The 16,778-nt window shown below is 39.2% G+C and overlaps 1 protein-coding gene across 1 annotated transcript; it reads right to left on the minus strand.

Moving 5' to 3' along the window:
• Window positions 1–1,721: 1,721 nt before the first annotated feature.
• LOC106132150 (protein HID1) lies at window positions 1,722–16,623 on the minus strand. The gene is made up of 17 exons (XM_013331488.2): window positions 16,464–16,623; window positions 16,166–16,379; window positions 15,735–15,880; window positions 15,300–15,353; window positions 13,856–14,058; window positions 12,919–13,060; window positions 12,670–12,741; window positions 12,230–12,424; window positions 11,374–11,464; window positions 10,751–10,981; window positions 8,062–8,226; window positions 7,199–7,358; window positions 5,927–6,030; window positions 5,147–5,268; window positions 4,321–4,475; window positions 2,566–2,724; window positions 1,722–1,979 (listed from the first exon to the last, which is right to left on the minus strand). The coding sequence occupies exons 1-17, from the start codon at window positions 16,527–16,529 to the stop codon at window positions 1,916–1,918; spliced, it is 2,343 nt and encodes a 780-aa protein (XP_013186942.2). The 5' UTR covers window positions 16,530–16,623; the 3' UTR covers window positions 1,722–1,915.
• Between the last annotated feature and the right edge of the window lie 155 nt (window positions 16,624–16,778).

Below are 16,778 nucleotides of genomic sequence, written 5' to 3' on the forward strand. Positions count from 1 at the left end.
CATAACTAATTCAGATTGAATTACAATTAACTGTCAATAAATTATCTGCTAAGAGCAATGTGGAAAAAAAGAAAGAAATAAATAGCCTCAGCATTTAACAAATGAATGAAGATTAAAATGTCAAATTTTAAAGTAGAAAAACAGAATGTTGCAATTATTTTACAAGCATTTCTACCAATACTTCATAATTTAAGTACACACGTAATAAATAATTTTAAAAATATAATTTTTGAAGACAAAAAGAAATATAGCTTAAATGTCATTGTATATACAAATATATAAAAGAGAAAACGGTACACACAGCAGCCATGAAATATATAACAAAAGGTCTCATTGCATACAGGAATGTCAAAGTAGTACAGTCAGTAGCACATCAATCTACTCAAATCCACTGCCAATTCGCCTCTATTACTGGGTGTCTATTTCATGCAGGTTAAGTTGATGTGCAGTTAACTGTACACACAAAAAGTGCTGAACCTCTATCAAACATAGCTAACATATTACATTCATATGTCAATGACTAGGTGTCGTGCATATAAATTACTAAGGTGCATTGTAAAACATTAATTTTAAACTGAATTTCATAAGAAATAATAAAATAACATTACTATAATTCATAAGTGATATTCAAATAAATCATAAGGGTTGTTCTACACATAAAAACCCGCGCGAATGGACAATGGAGCTTAGTTGATGAAAAGGTCTTCATCTTTCACATTTTAATGACGCCTATGTTCTGAGATTATCTCTCTTGTTGATATTACAATAATAATGTTGAGGCGTTAAATATTTTTACCATTTCCCTTTCTGTCTAATGGATGCGCTCGCACGAGTATATGTGTGGCAACCCTAAACGCACGACAAATATAATTATTATTACATAATTGGTTTTAAAATTCTCACTATTTACCAACTATCAATATAATTTATCATATATGTTACAAATAGTATAAATAACTCTAAAATAAGATTTACTATATTTCACAAAACGAAGAACGGTTAATAAATGAAAGAAAATGGAATTGGCGTACAAAACAAGGTATGGAAGTACGCCTTTTCATATGAATAAAAATAAAAAAGAGATCTACACGTTAGACATAAAAATAAACTTTGCTTCATTTCATAATAAATTAAAATTATTCTATTATACGTACATCTGTTTATGCTATACTCAAGTGATATAATTTTTATATTTATTAGCACATTTACATTCAATACACGTAATTACAATCGTATTCGAAAAAAGTTACAGAATTCTTAAATAATGAAACAATATGTAACACGTTACATTGTACAGGGTGTATATTAAAAAAAAACAAGGATCACTCCATCTCTTTCACATGGATAACGTAAAAGGCGTCTAAGGAATAGGCTTATTAACATTCGATTTTTCTTTGAGGCGATGGGCTCTCTGTCTACCCTGCAAGGGATATAGACGTGACTATATGTATATATGTAAAACCTCCAAATACCAAAATTAACATAAATCATACGCGTCAGTAAACGAGGTAAAGTTTATGGGTATTACCGCCGGCTAAACCGATTGTATTACACACTAGCCGCGCCCGCGACTTCGTCCGCGTGAATATTTATTATGGGCATTATTGAAGCCCTCAAAGATGAATAATTTTCCCCGATTTTTTCACATTCTCCATTATTTCTTCGCTCTTAATAGTTGCAGCGTGATGTTATATAGCCTAAAGCCTTCCTCGACGAAATGGTCTATTCAACACAAAAATAATTTTTCAATTCGAACCACTAGTTCCTGAGATTAGCGCATTCAAACAAACAAACGAACAAACTCTTTAGCTTTATAATATTAGTATAGATTACAAATAAATATAGTTCAACTTATAATGGTTAAATATGGTAAAACATTTTTTTTTTAAATTAATGTAGCTGTGTGTGTGTCTGTTCACACCCGTTGTATCTCGAAAAGTTTCACGTCCGTGTCATACCAGATCGGTGGGTCGACATTTCTGAAATAACATATATAAGTATAATTATATATTTATTACTAAACCAGGCCGTGTGGTTCCCGGCACCAATACAGAAAAGAATAGGACCACTCCATCTCTTTCCCATGGATGTAAGAAAGGCGACTAAGGGATAGGCTTACAAGCTTGGGATTCTTTTTTAGGCGATGGGCTAGCAACCTTTTTTGAATCTTAATTCTATCTTAAAGCTAAATAGCTGAATGTGGCCATTCAGTCTTTTCAAGACTGTTAGCTCTGTCAACCCCGCAAGGGATATAGACGTGACTGATATGTATGTATGTACATATATATACATATATACAGGGTGACATTTAAAACAACTGCATCCTTTTAAACATAGACTATACCCATGCTTCTTACGCGTCGCTTTTCCGCCGGCCGGGGTGATATTACGTATTTAGGATCGTGGATTTTGATACTTTTATTTTTTTTCGTACTTTCTGAAATATGAACCGATATTTTTCTTTTAACGTTTTTAAATATACTTTAGATGAGTACACTTAACAGTTAAATTTATGCAGTTGAATTAAAAGTCACCCTGTATATGTAAATAAACTTCAAAACTCACCGTATATAAATAACGCCCCACATGTAAGTCCTGAACCAGGCGGCGGTGCCGGCGTTGGCCTGGTACTTGCGGATGAGGATGGGGTGGGGGACCGGCAGCAGCCCCACCAGCGTGCCGTGCTGCAGGAACCGCAGGATCTCGCACTCGTCCGTCAGTCCCCTGCAAATTATATATATATATATATAAATATATATATACAGGGTGACTTTTAATTCAACTGCATAAATTTAACTGTTAAGTGTACTCATCTAAAGGATATTTAAAAACGTTAAAAGAAAAATATCGGTTCATATTTCAGAAAGTACGAAAAAAAAATAAAAGTATCAAAATCCACGATCCTAAATACGTCATATCACCTCGGCCGGCAGAAAAGCGACGCGTAAGATTCAGAGGTCAACGACACAATTCATTCAGCTGAGCGATCTCGAAAACTCTGTACTTTACTTGATCTTGATACTAGAAAAATAATTTATTTTTCAGACATTTATTTACATGTTTAGTTTTAATTTCTTTTTGTAGTATTGGTCTTTAATAAAGCGTGTGACGTAGTTTTTGAGGGTTTTTTAAATGTCAAAATGATGATGTTTAATTTAAATAAAAATAGGCTCAAACGGCTCAGAAGCATGACATACTCGTAGTCTATGTTTAAAAGGATGCAGTTGTTTTTAGTGTCACCCTGTATGTATATGGGACAAATTACACAGATTGAGTTAGCCTCGAAGTAAGTTCGAAACTTGTGTTACGAGATACTAACTCAACGATACTATATTTTATAATAAATACTTATATAAATAAACATCCAAGACCCAGGCCAATCAGAAAAAGTTCTTTTCTCATCATGCCCTGGCCGGGATTCGAACCTGGGACCACCGGCGTCACAGACAAGCGTACTACCGCTGCGCCACAGAGGCCGTCTGAATTGACACCAATAATGTAAGAAGACTAGTTTTTGCTTGCCCGGGGCTTCGCTCCCCTGGGTAAAAGCAGAAAAAATAGGTAGCCGACTATATACATACATACAAACATAAAATCACGCCTCTTTCCCGGAGGGGAAGGCAGAGACTACCTCTTTCCACTTGCCACGATCGCTGCATACTTCCTTCGCTTCATAAGTATGAAGTAAGTAATAATATAAGTACTTCATGGGTATGTTAAGATGGTTTGGTCATTTGGAGAGGATGAATAAAAGCAGGTTTAAGCGATGTGACGTTACTTAGTGATACCTTGTATCCAATTTTGAAAATACATAATTGTATCCCATTCAAATTCAATATTTTTATTCATATTATAGTTATACTTTATATCGCTTAATAATTGTCAAAACTTTTAGATTCACAACATTGGTCGACGTCAAATAAATAACTTAAAACTAAGTTCACTGCCGCCAAGTTCCAAGGCGTCAGTCACAGAAGAAGCGGTAACAAACTGCACTGTAGCATTTATATATATCTTATATTCTATTCTATACTCACTTATGCCGCGCCGTGTGGTTCCCGGCACCAATACAAACAAGAATAGGACCACTCCAATTCTTTCCCATGGATTTCGTAAAAGGCGACTAAGGGACAGGATTTCAAACTTGGATTCTTTTCAGGCGATGGGCTAGCAACCCGTCACTATTTGAATCTCAATTCTATCATAAAGCAAAATAGCAGAACGTGGCCATTAAGTCTTTTCAAGACTGTCGGCTCTGTCTACCCCGCAAGGGATATAGACGTGACCATAATGTGTATATGTATGTATGTATGTACTCACTTATCAATGCAGATCTTCTCCACCTGAGGCACGAGGACTTGCAGAAGCCTCATTATAGTCTGCAGCGGAAGTTTGGCGCGCCACGAGGTCACCCACTCGGCGGTCGGCCGCCACTCATTCTGGCGGGATTGTTCCGACACTGATATGCTGTTACGCTGACAATTTCAAATGCGCACGAGTTGATAATAATACAATACATACATACATAAAAATCACGCCTCTTTCCCGGAGGGGTATGCAGAGACTACCTCTTTCCACTTGCCACGATCTCTGCATACTTCCTTCGCTTCATCCACATTCATAACTCTCTTCATGCAAGCTCAGCGGTTTCGGGTACTTTTGACCTGACCCTTTACCAGGACGTCCTTAATTTGATCAAGATACGTTCGTCTAGATCTTCCCACTCCGACCTTTCCCAATAATAATACAATAATATTCGATAATTTGCGCCGTGTGGTTCCCGGCACCAATACAAAAAAAAAGAATAGGACCACTCTATCTCTTTCCCATGGATGTCGTAAAAGGCGACTAAGGGATAGGCTTACAAACTTGGGATTCTTTTTTTTAGGCGATGGTTTAGCAACCTGTCACTATTTTAATCTCAATTCTATCATTAAGCCAAACAGCTGAACGTGGCCATTCAGTCTTCTCAAGACTATGGCTCTGTCTACCCCACAAGGGATATAGACGTGACCATATGTATGTATGTATACATATATAGTACAATCGGTTTATTCCACTTTGATTGATCACCCAGGTGATATCACCTAGATGCTAGGCTTTGCGATCACTTCGGAACAGGCTCTGTCTACCCCGTAATACTCACGTGTGTGACGGTGTGTCCGTTGTCGCTGTCGTCGGTGCCGTCGGCGTTTTGTCGCGGCAGCAATCTCTCTTCTATCGGTTGCGGGGGGTGCGCAGACTCTTTCTCCGTCATTGTCGCTATAGCTGGATGATATACAAATAAATTAACTACGGAACAAATTACATAGATTACAGAGACATTAACTCAACGATACTATGTTTTATGTTAAATACATACTTATATAAATAAACATCCAAGACATAGGGCAATCAGAGAAAGTTCTCATCATGCCCTGGCCGGGATTCGAACCCGGGACCTCCCGTGCCGCCGTGTGTACGTACCGGGCGTGGCGGGGAGCGTGGCGTTGAGCGTGCCGTGTGTACGTACCGGGCGTGGCGGGGAGCGTGGCGTTGAGCGTGCCGTGTGTACGTACCGGGCGTGGCGGGGAGCGTGGCGTTGAGCGTGCCGTGTGTACGTACCGGGCGTGGCGGCGAGCGTGGCGTTGAGCGTGCCGTGTGTACGTACCGGGCGTGGCGGGGAGCGTGGCGTTGAGCGTGCCGTGTGTACGTACCGGGCGTGGCGGGGAGCGTGGCGTTGAGCGTGCCGTGTGTACGTACCGGGCGTGGCGGGGAGCGTGGCGTTGAGCGTGCCGTGTGTACGTACCGGGCGTGGCGGGGAGCGTGGCGTTGAGCGTGCCGTGTGTACGTACCGGGCGTGGCGGCGAGCGTGGCGTTGAGCGTGCCGTGTGTACGTACCGGGCGTGGCGGGGAGCGTGGCGTTGAGCGTGCCGTGTGTACGTACCGGGCGTGGCGGGGAGCGTGGCGTTGAGCGTGCCGGGCTCCGCGGGCAGCGCGGGCCGCGAGCCCTCCATGGGGGGCTCCGACACGCACTCCGCGCTCTCACATCTGACGGAAACATACAAACATACAAAAAAACAAATCATTAATTACTCTTTATTATAAAAGTCAGCTTAAAGTCTGACCGTTCAAATATTTAAGGTAGGTAGTTCTGTTACATACATAAATAAATAACGCCTCTTCCTCGAAGGGGTAGGCAGAGACTACATCTTTCCACTTGCCACGATCCCTGCACACTTCTTTCGCTTCATAACTCATTCATAACTCTCTTCATGCAAACTCATCGATTTCGGGCACTCTTGAGTCTTGACCTGACCTTTCGCTAGAACGTGTCAGATTTGATCAAGGTACGTTCGTCTAGGTTCTTTTAATAATAATGGATCAACTCTGATCGAGCAGCTGAATGTGGCCATTCAGTTTTTTCGGGACTGTTGGCTCTGTCTACCCTGTAAGGGATATAGACGTGACTATATGTATGTATCAACTCTCTTCTGATCTCTGCGGCTCTGGAAGTACCTAAACATACAGTCACGTCTATATCCTTTGACTTAAAGGCCACGTACAGCTTTTTAGCTTAAAATGTAATTGAGATTCAAATAGTAACAGGTTGCCAGCCCATCGCCTACAAGAAGAACCCCAAATTTATTAGCATTTCCCATAGTCGTCTTTTACAACATCCGTGAGAAAGATACGGAGCAATCCTTTTCTAAAGTGCCGGTAACCACACGGCGGACGTTAACATACTCGTAGATAAGTAAAGAGTCATTTCTCTTATAAAGTGCTGAAAACCACACGGCTGCGGACGTAAGCACAGATAAGTATCTGATAAGTATAGCAGTAATAATATTATTACTAAGTGTGTGTGTGTGTGTGTGTGTGCCGTGTGGTTCCCGGCACCAATACTAAAAAGTGCCGTGTGGTTCCCGGCACCAATACTAAAAAGAATAGGACCGCTCCACCTCTTTCCCATGGATGTCGTAAAAGGCGACTAAGGGATAGGCTTATAAACTTGAGATTCTTCTTTTAGGCGACAGGCTAGCAACCTGTCACTATTTGAATCTCAATTCTATCATTAAGCCAAATAGCTGAAAGTGGCCATTCAGTCTTTTCAAGACTGTTGGCTCTGTCTACCCCGCAAGGGATATAGACGTGACGATATGTATGTATGTATGTACTAAGTAGTAAGTATTAATGTCATAAACAGAATGAGCCAGACCTGATCATGGCGTGGTGGGCGGGCGGCGGCGCGTGCGGCGCGGCGCGGGCGCGCGCGGCGGCGAGGTCGCGCGCGATGGCGGCGTGCTCGTGCGGCAGGTTGGCGAGCGCGTGGAACACCGCCCGCTTGCGGATTATCGTGTACACCAGGTTCGAGTTCCCTGCCCGGTCGGTCGAGGGGGATCAAAGAGGGGTTCAACACAAAAAAAAAATATACAGGTTGACTTTTAATTCAACTGCATAAATTTAACTGTTAAGTGTACTCATCTGAAGGATATTTAAAAACTCTTAAAGAAAAATATCGGTTCATAATTCAGAAAGTACGAAAAAAAAATAAAAGTATCAAAATCTACGATCCTTAATACGTCATATCACCCCGGCCGGCGGAAAAGCGACGCGTAAGATTCAGAGGTCAACGACGCAATTCATTCAGCTGAGCGATCGCGACAACTCTGTACTTTACTTGATCTTGATACTAGAAAAATAATTTATTTTTCAGACATTTATTTACATGTTTAGTTTTAATTTCTTTTTGTAGTGTGGGTCTTTATTAAAGCGTGTGACGTAGTTTTTGAGGGATTTTTTAATTGTGAAAATGATGACGTTTAATTTAAATAAAAATAGGCTCAAACGGCTCAGAAGCATGGGTATAGTCTATGTTTAAAAGGATGCAGTTGTTTTAAATGTCACCCTGTATAGTATCGTTGAGATTGTATCTCGTAACACAAGTCCCGAACTTACTTCGAGGCTAACTCAATCTGTGTAATTTGTCCCGTATATATTTATTCTTATCAAATACCTCATCGTGAACCAGCCGTTTTTGTCCCGTATATATATAACTATTTATTTTATTTATTTACTTACCATCGAACTGATACTGTATCATGTTGTTGAACATCTCCAACAGGAAGAACACCAGGTGGTGGTGATGGGGCTGCGAGAACAGGAACCAGGGCGTGCTGAACGCCTCCAGGAGATGCAGGAGTTTGGTGGACGCCACCATCGATAATGTCTTCAGGTATGGTGACACTGGAATTATTTATTTATTTATTTCGAATTCATTGCACAAAATGTATAGCACAATTGGCGGACTTAATGCTGGAAGCATTATCTACCAGTCAACCATTGGGTCTAACAGAGAACTTTATTTATTTATTTAAAATACATTGCACAAAATACAAATGTATAGCACAATTGGCGGACTTAATGCTAGAAGCATTGTCTACCAGTCAACCATTGGGCGTGACAGAGAACTATATGTGGGGTCAAATTTAATAAATATATTTATAACTACACAAAATAAAATAAAATAATTTTAATAAACATACATAAAAACAAAGTACACATAAATAAAGTCCATAAAGTCTAGGGCGGTTGGAGAAGACGCTATATCTCTTGATATGATTAAACCAATTGCAGAATTTATTGCCCCTTTTATTACAGATATTATAAACTGTTCTATCTCAACGGGTGTCTACCCGACTGCTTGGAAACTCGCTCTAATAATTCCTCTTCCTAAAAAAAAACCTCCTTCTTGTCCATCTCACTTACGTCCTATTTCTATTCTCTCTGTACTTTCGAAAATCTTAGAATATCATATCCATCAACAGTTAAGTGCACACTTATCACGTTACAATATGTTAAGTTCCTTTCAATCGGGTTTTAAATGTGGCCATAGTACTACGACAGCTCTGGTGAAGATAACGGACGACATACGTTTAAATATTGATAATAAACAGCTTACCGTACTCGTCCTTTTAGATTTTACAAGCGCTTTTAATACAGTTGATTTTGATGTCTTGATTGAAATACTACGTTCTTTAAATTTTTCCTCTAATTCCCTTTGTTGGTTTTCATCTTATCTAACTGGACGTCGACAACGTGTAAAACTGAATGATGGCTTTTCGGACTGGTGTGATCTAGTGGCTGGTGTTCCGCAGGGTGGCATTCTTTCTCCGGTTCTGTTCTCGATTTTCATTGATGGTATTACTGCGTCTCTTTCCTCTAATTTTCATCTTTATGCCGATGACTTGCAGATCTATGCGTCTGCCAGTTTGGATAATATTCAAGATGCTTTTAGTACCATAAATTTGGATTTGGAAAGGATTGCAGATTGGTCAAGCCGTTTTGGTCTTTTGGTTAACGCTGCCAAGTCTCAGGCTATTGTTATAGGTAGCCCACATTATATTTCAAGATTTGCAAATATGATGGTTCCTAGTTTGGTTCTGGATAACAATATTATTCCTTTATCTTCCAAAGTGACTAATCTGGGTGTCATCATGGACCAAACTCTATCGTGGAGTCCCTATATAAATGAAATCAGCCGTAAGATGTATGTGTCGTTACATTCACTTCGCCGAATGCAAAAATTTTTACCCACCGCCACTAAAATTTTACTTGTACAATCACTTCTCTTTCCTGTTCTTGATTATTCCGATGTTGCTTGTCTAAATGTTACTGAAGAGTTGCTTGACAAACTGGAGCGTTTACAGAACCAGGGCATTCGCTTTGTTTTCGGTCTTCGCAAATTTGATCATGTTTCTGAGTTTCGTCGCCAATTGAATTGGCTCCCAATTCGCCTTAAACGTAATGTTCACACACTATCTTTGTTGTTTAATATCCTTTTTAATCCTTCATTTCCTCACTATCTTCATAAAAATTTCTCGTTCCGTGAGACGGATAGTCGCATGCGATCTCATAATAATCTTAAATTACTTATTCCTTCTTATTCTTCTCGGACTTATGGCTTGTCTTTTAGTGTTCGTTCCGCTCAGCTTTGGAATAACCTCCCACAAGATACGAGATCTGCTCTTAACCTTAGTTCTTTTAAATCACTTATCAAAAGACTGTATGCTGATGCATCTAACAATTGAGTGTACTCATAAATATGTAAGTTTATTTATATATATATTATTTATGTATGTTTATTTTTAATTATGTAGAAATGTACTGTTTATTATATAGCATCCTCATTGCTTTTTATGTGCGCTGCCTTTTAAATTTTGGATTTTCCTTTATATTTTGGTTGACTGGAAGAAATCCCATCAGGGATAAGTCCGCCATTGTGCATATTCTTCTAAATCCAATAACTGTTTTGTAATTTGTTATATTTATTTTTATGTGCAATAAAGAGTTTACAAACAAACAAACAAAAACAAACAAACATACATACAAACTACAATAAATAAACAATATACAAAAATAAATAGGTGCAGCGATTATGTTGCCTATTATGATAGATAATATAGAAATATTTGCTCCTGTCTCTATCAAAAAATAGGTCGTGTGGTTCCCGGTACAAACATAAAAAGTGAATAGCATCACTCCATCTCTTTCCCATGGATGTCGTAAAAGGCGACTAAATGATAGACTTTTGAACTTTGGATTCTTCATTAAGACGATGGGCTAGGCAACCTGTCACTACTATTTTCATCTCAATTCTATCTATTAATCAATTTTCTCAACACTGCTCACTCCGTCCACCCAGCAAGGGATACAGACGCGACTGTATGTACCTATCAATGGAAAAAAAATAAAAAAAACCACCACTTACCGTTAACCAAAATAGTGAGTAAACAATCGAACAACGGCTGCAATCTCTGATGTCCAGTCGTTATGATCTTGTGGAACACCACCACAAGTAGATCGGCGTGGGTACCGGTAAATACCGGTATGTCCATTGGCACGCTGGCCGCGTAGGGCTTGTTCAGACGAACGCCGAAGTTGCGCTCGCCGGACAGAAGGAGGAGTATGAACACGCCAATGTGCATTAGGCCTACGCGAGCTGTTTTAATTTTAAAAAAAACTTGGTTTTAGAAGTGACTGACTAAGTTGTTGACTAGGCAGATATACAAGTGTGGAGGGAAAGGACGGAGTGGGAAGACTTAGACGAGCGTATTTTACGATGATCAAGATTTAGAGATTTTCTAGGCAAAACTGAATAGGCCAATAATCAATGACTTATTGAATAAAAATATAACCTTGAGGGCATAATGTCGTGAGGAAAAATACATGCCTTTCTTTAAATTTTTCCTGTCGTGAAAGAAATTGCTCTGGAAATAATTATGTGGTGCTCTTGTACTTAATTACCAGGACTTGATGACGAACGAACGTAACGAAGAGGCGTGATTTTATGTATGTATGCTGTTATCTTTGTTGTTGTAATTTGTTACTTACACTGGTCAGCTCTGGAGTCGTTGAGATGATACAGAATAGGTACCAGCACTTCCAAAACATCGCTGCTCTTCAGCACGTAATACATGAATTTCTGAAACAAATCATTACAGGAATAAAACTTATTGGAATTGGATTAAAAGTTATTGGAATATTAAAAACTAATATAAATAAATATAAAGTACCTGGTTGACCGAGCTTTGCTCGGTTTTTTGTTTTTGGTAGAATGTGTTTTAATATTAGTCAAGTTTTGCAATGGTTGAGTTAGCCTTTAAGTAATTTCGACACTTGTGTTACGAGATACTAACTCAACGATACTATATTTTATAATAAATACTTATATAGATAAACATCCAAGACCCAGGCCAATCAAAGAAAGTTCTTTTCTCATCACGCCCTGGCCGGGATTCGAACCCGGGACCTCCGGTGTCACAGACAAGCGTACCACCGCTGCGCCACAGAAGCCTTCAAATGAATGAACGTTGAATAATGTAAGAGAACGTTGTAACATACATACATACATACATAAAATCACGCCTCTTTCCCGGAGGGGTAGGCAACGACTACCTCTTTCCACTTGCCACGATCTCTGCATACTTCCTTCGGTTCATCCACATTCACAACTCTCTTCGTGCAAGCTCGGCGGTTTCGGGTACTTTTGACCGTTGTAAAACTGACCTTATTGTAACTCCTGGTGGAGGCTGACCTTTTTGGCCGAGTTGGGGAGATAGGTCTGCTGGAGGGGGTTGTTCAGCAGGCGATATATCCCTTGCGGGGTAGACAGAGCCAACAGTCCTGAGCGGACTGATAAGCCACGTTGGTCTATAGACGTGATTATATGTATGTATATAAAACTGACCTTATTGTAGTCACACATCTTCCACAGCAGCACCAGCAACTCCTGGTGGAGGCTGACCTTCTTGGCCGAGTTGGGGAGATAGGTCTGCTGGAGGGGGTTGTTCAGCAGGCGGGTGACGCCCCGCAGGGCGAACTGGAAGTCCTCATCGCGATGTATACGTGATAGGTAGTTGATGAAAAGGTTATCGGGGAGGCTCTGGGGAAAAAAACAAGTATATTTTAGCCCTAGAATAGGTGCCGTGTGGTTCACGGCAGTATAAGGAAATGAATAGGACCAATCCATCTCTTTCCCATGTATGCCGTAAAAGGCGACTAAGGGATAGGCTTATAAACTTGGGATTCCTGTTTTAGGCGACAGGCTAGTAACCTGTCACTATTTGAATGTCTATTCTATCATTAAGCCAAACACGCACACTCATTTTCAAAGAATCGTTAACTTACCTCTTCCGTTTCATTGTTAACAGTGTTGCTAGTATCATGGTCCAATGTCACTATGAGTATTTGCAACGACACCTGAAAATAAATCGAATTATTTTTTTATCCCTTACATAACAGGGTAATTAGAAAGAGACATACTTTTTCCCTTCTCATATGATAATTAGAACGGAAAAATATCACACAAATTGTTTTGCGCCAAATACGAAAAAGTGAGTTTCATTTCGATCGTAACGCCATCTATGGAGCACTCACCTCTACTAGTGGTTCCAATGTGTCGGCGAACAGAAGGTGGTTGTAGGGCAGGCCAAGTCCCACGGGGTCGTAAGAGCACACTGTGTTCAGTAGGGAAGTGAAGAGAGGCAATGCGTGGCGATTTTCTGGACTCGTGAGGTACCTGTAAAAAACTTTCTTCTTAGGCTAGTAATTAACTTATTTTTTTACTAGCATTGCCCGCGACTTCGTCCGCGTGGAATAGTTATTTCGAAGCCCTCAAGGATGAATAATTTTCCCTGTTTTTTTTTTCCACATTCTCCATAACTTCTTCGCTTCTAAAAGTTGCAGAATGGTGTTATATAGCCTCAAGCCTTTTTCGATAAATGGTCTATTCCAAACAAAAATAATTTTTCAATTCGAACCAGTAGTTCCTGAGATTAGCGCGTTCAAACAAACAAACACACTCTTCAGCTTTATAATCTATAATATAATAATATAAAAATGAATCGCTAAATGTGTTGGTAAGCGCATAACTCAAGAACGCCTGGACCAATTTGGCTAATTCTTTTTTTTAATATTCGTCGAAGCTCAAGGATGGTTTTTACGGCGAAAAAATACCAAATAATTGCCTGAAAAACCTTAAAAACAGTCCTTTTCTTTATCCCATACAAACGTTTTCTAACTAATACGTACAAACAATTTGAGCTTTATTGCTAATGTATAAAGTTCACTGTTGTCTAAGCAATGTAGGTCTAATAGATAGGAACAAAAAACTGTCATATTACAAATCTTTTTGACAGAACGAAGTCTGTCGGGTCCGCTAGTATTAGTATAGATGTGTAACCATGATGAGAAGCTGGATCATGAACATAAACGGACATTGGGTCTTTCCTAGAAAATGTTAAAAGATAAATAGCCACATTTGATATCAATAGCGAGTTCTAATTCGATCACAGCGCCATCTACCGCCACTCACGCGATCCACTTATTATGGTAGCTGCTGTTCGCTGTGTGCTGGGGCAAGTATATAGTTTCGCTGAAGCATGTGAGCAGCAGCCGCAGCAGTTCCGTCCTGGCAGCTTCGTGTTGCGCGTTCCGCGGCGGCGACCTGGCGAAACCCACGCCACCTGCCCAGATGTACTCGCAGCTGTCAAGCGATGACAGCTCCTCGGCCCGCTCCTGTATGATGCATACAATGTTTCAAATCTATAGAAATAAACATTTATTTATTTACTAGCTGTTGCCGGCGACTTCGTCGGCGTAAATTACGAGTAGAGTCTATAATTTTGTGAAATAAAAAAAAAATATCTCGTTTTTGTTGGGGCTCGAACCACTGGACCATCGAGGCCGCTGCGGTGGTGTCGAAATTAAAGTAGACTAACAAACCAAAATCTTTTTACGTGAGAATTACGCATGATATGTGCGGCCAAACCAGGATATTATCAACAGATTTTCACTTATATTTATATGTTATAGGTATAATGCTGTCGTACAATGATAAAACAGTTTGAATTTTAAATTTCGTAACTTATTTGCAGGCAAACCCAGCCTTGAGTTCATTCAAATGACGATAACTTTTTTTTTGTGAAAGGATATTGATGAAACAAACTTTAAATGTTTATCTGAGTTAAAACAAAGCAATTGGTGAAAGTTTTAAGTAAATCGGTTCAGTACTTTCAGATATAATCGTGATCATACATACAGACAGACACACAGACAAAAAACTCAAAAAGAAAATTTGTTTTCTATTATTCATTCTAAGTGTCCCTTTATCCATTTCAGTCAAATTACTTAATGTACAGACAAAATATTTTTACTGTTTTATTATATGTATAGACTAGCTGTGCCCGCGACTTCGTCCGCGTGGAATAGTTATTTTGGGCATCATTGAAGCCGTCAAGGATGAATAATTTTCCCCGTTGTGTTTTCACATTTTCCATTATTTCTTCACTCCTAATAGTTCAATAAACTTCGTTCAGAATTTACACAACTCCATTGATTAAAAATGCTATGCACTTTTCCATTTTGTAAACACAATCATATCTATCTTGACGGCCTCTGTGGCGCAGCGGTAGTACGCTTGTCTGTGATACCAGAGGTCCTGGGTTCGAATCCCGGCCAGGGCATGATGAGAAAAGAACTTTTTCTGATTGGCCTGGGTCTTGGATGTTTATCTATATAAGTATTTATTATAAAAATATAGTATCGTTGAGTTAGTATCTCGTAACACAAGTCTCGAACTTACTTCGAGGCTAACTCAATCAGTGTAATTTGTCCCGTATATGTTTATTTATATTTATTTATTTATCTTATAATTGTTATCAATCCTCTCTACATGAATCTGCATGAACATCGACCATCATAGCACATGGGAGACTCAAGTGCTGATAAGATAACTGCGGAAGGAAATCAATACTCACCGGCCCTGCTCTCTTAGTGCTTGTCACTGTGAAGTCTGGGCAAAACAGCAAGTCCTGGAAAAATACAGTTCATGAGAATTGAATGGAATAGACTGATTTACCGTTTGACAGAAATATCAAATTACAAGTAGTAGTGATTTGAAATTCTACTAATAAAGGATTTCTCAGAATTACCACAGGAAGCGAGTGAGGCTATACTGTTGTCAAATAATATAAATCTCTACAATAATAAGTTTATGGTATTTGTGTTGGAATCATGAATACATGAATAAGTTCATAAATAAATGATTTTCATTGCTGTCTTTACAGCTGTAGCATTCACATGATAGAACTATTTGAAAAATAAATATTTTAGGTTTTAATAGCTTCCAACCTGAATCTGGAGTAAAAAGCTGCCTTATAAAACCTAATACATATAACCTTGTTTGAACATACACATATAGCATTGACAAGTGACTGTGCCAGTGGAACCGACTCATTCTCAGCTGCCGCCGGCAATGAAGACCAGAAAAAGCCGTGCCATTCAGGCTCCTCCAGCATGTATGGTAGCACCCGTGTCAGCAGCCGGGCACAGTTTAGAGCTGAAACGAATTTAAATTTTTTTCTTCCATTCGAGTATGTGGCATAGTCAAGTAAAAAAAAATTTTAAGAGACAAAGTAAAATAGTTATTATTATAATTTATTGCTATGTGTTCAAACTGGCATTCATTACAAAATACAGAATGTATTTCCTTTGCATGTATCTGGCAGGAAGTAGATAATGATTACAAGCAGGAAAAATAGGTAGAAATAAAAAATTATACAGCATAATAAATACTTTGATTTCTTAGAAATTGTTTATATTATATTTAAGACTTTTATGGTACCAGTTTGTTGTTCGCGCTGCGTCCGACAGCTGCTGTCTACAGTCTTCACCATTTTCTCGACAGCTTTGTACACCAGGGTCGCCAAATTATTTGGTGACTCCTCACGAAGCGCTCGAATCTCAGCACCAGGCACCAGTGCGAACACATCTTGCACATTTGTCACGCTTTCTGACCAAAACTGATCCCAAAAACTATCATCTGATGAATCAATAGGCTGAAAAAGCAATAGTTTCATCGATAAAATCTCACAAAACTTTGAGTTTGCGTAGGCGTTTACACGTATTAGCGAACTACTTACCTGTGTTTTCGATGTAAGTTGGACCACAGCCTTTCTAAAGTTTAATTTTGTGTCAGCGTTACCCATTTTTAATTGATTTCTTCAAAATCTTAAATCCATTTCACACGTCCCAAAATCCAAAACAATACCTAGATTTTTTGTTTGAAATGACAAGTAATAATGACATTGACAAAAGCAAACGTGTCAAAGACATTTTTAGTTTTTAATTGCCATAGCAACCGTACATATATGGCTATTCTGTACACGTGACGATTCTCCGACGGGTCCGTTCCTTGTCCAATCGTTTTTAGCCGCCGTTTGCACGAAATGCCTTAA

The sequence above is a fragment of the Amyelois transitella genome, chromosome 13 (genome assembly GCF_032362555.1).
Source record: "Amyelois transitella isolate CPQ chromosome 13, ilAmyTran1.1, whole genome shotgun sequence".
NCBI lineage: Eukaryota > Metazoa > Arthropoda > Insecta > Lepidoptera > Pyralidae > Amyelois > Amyelois transitella.

What these genes read in the sequence shown, in the direction of transcription:
- LOC106132150 (XM_013331488.2), bottom strand. Translation starts at nt 16,529, where the DNA reads ATGGGTAACGCTGACACAAAATTAAACTTTAGAAAGGCTGTGGTCCAA. An exon ending in TACCATAATAAGTGGATCGC is followed by an intron (nt 13,061 to 13,855) that starts GTGAGTGGCGGT and finishes AGTTTTTTACAG; the next exon opens with GTACCTCACGAGTCCAGAAA. An exon ending in GCCCACCACGCCATGATCAG is followed by an intron (nt 6,031 to 7,198) that starts GTCTGGCTCATT and finishes TGTTTCCGTCAG; the next exon opens with ATGTGAGAGCGCGGAGTGCG.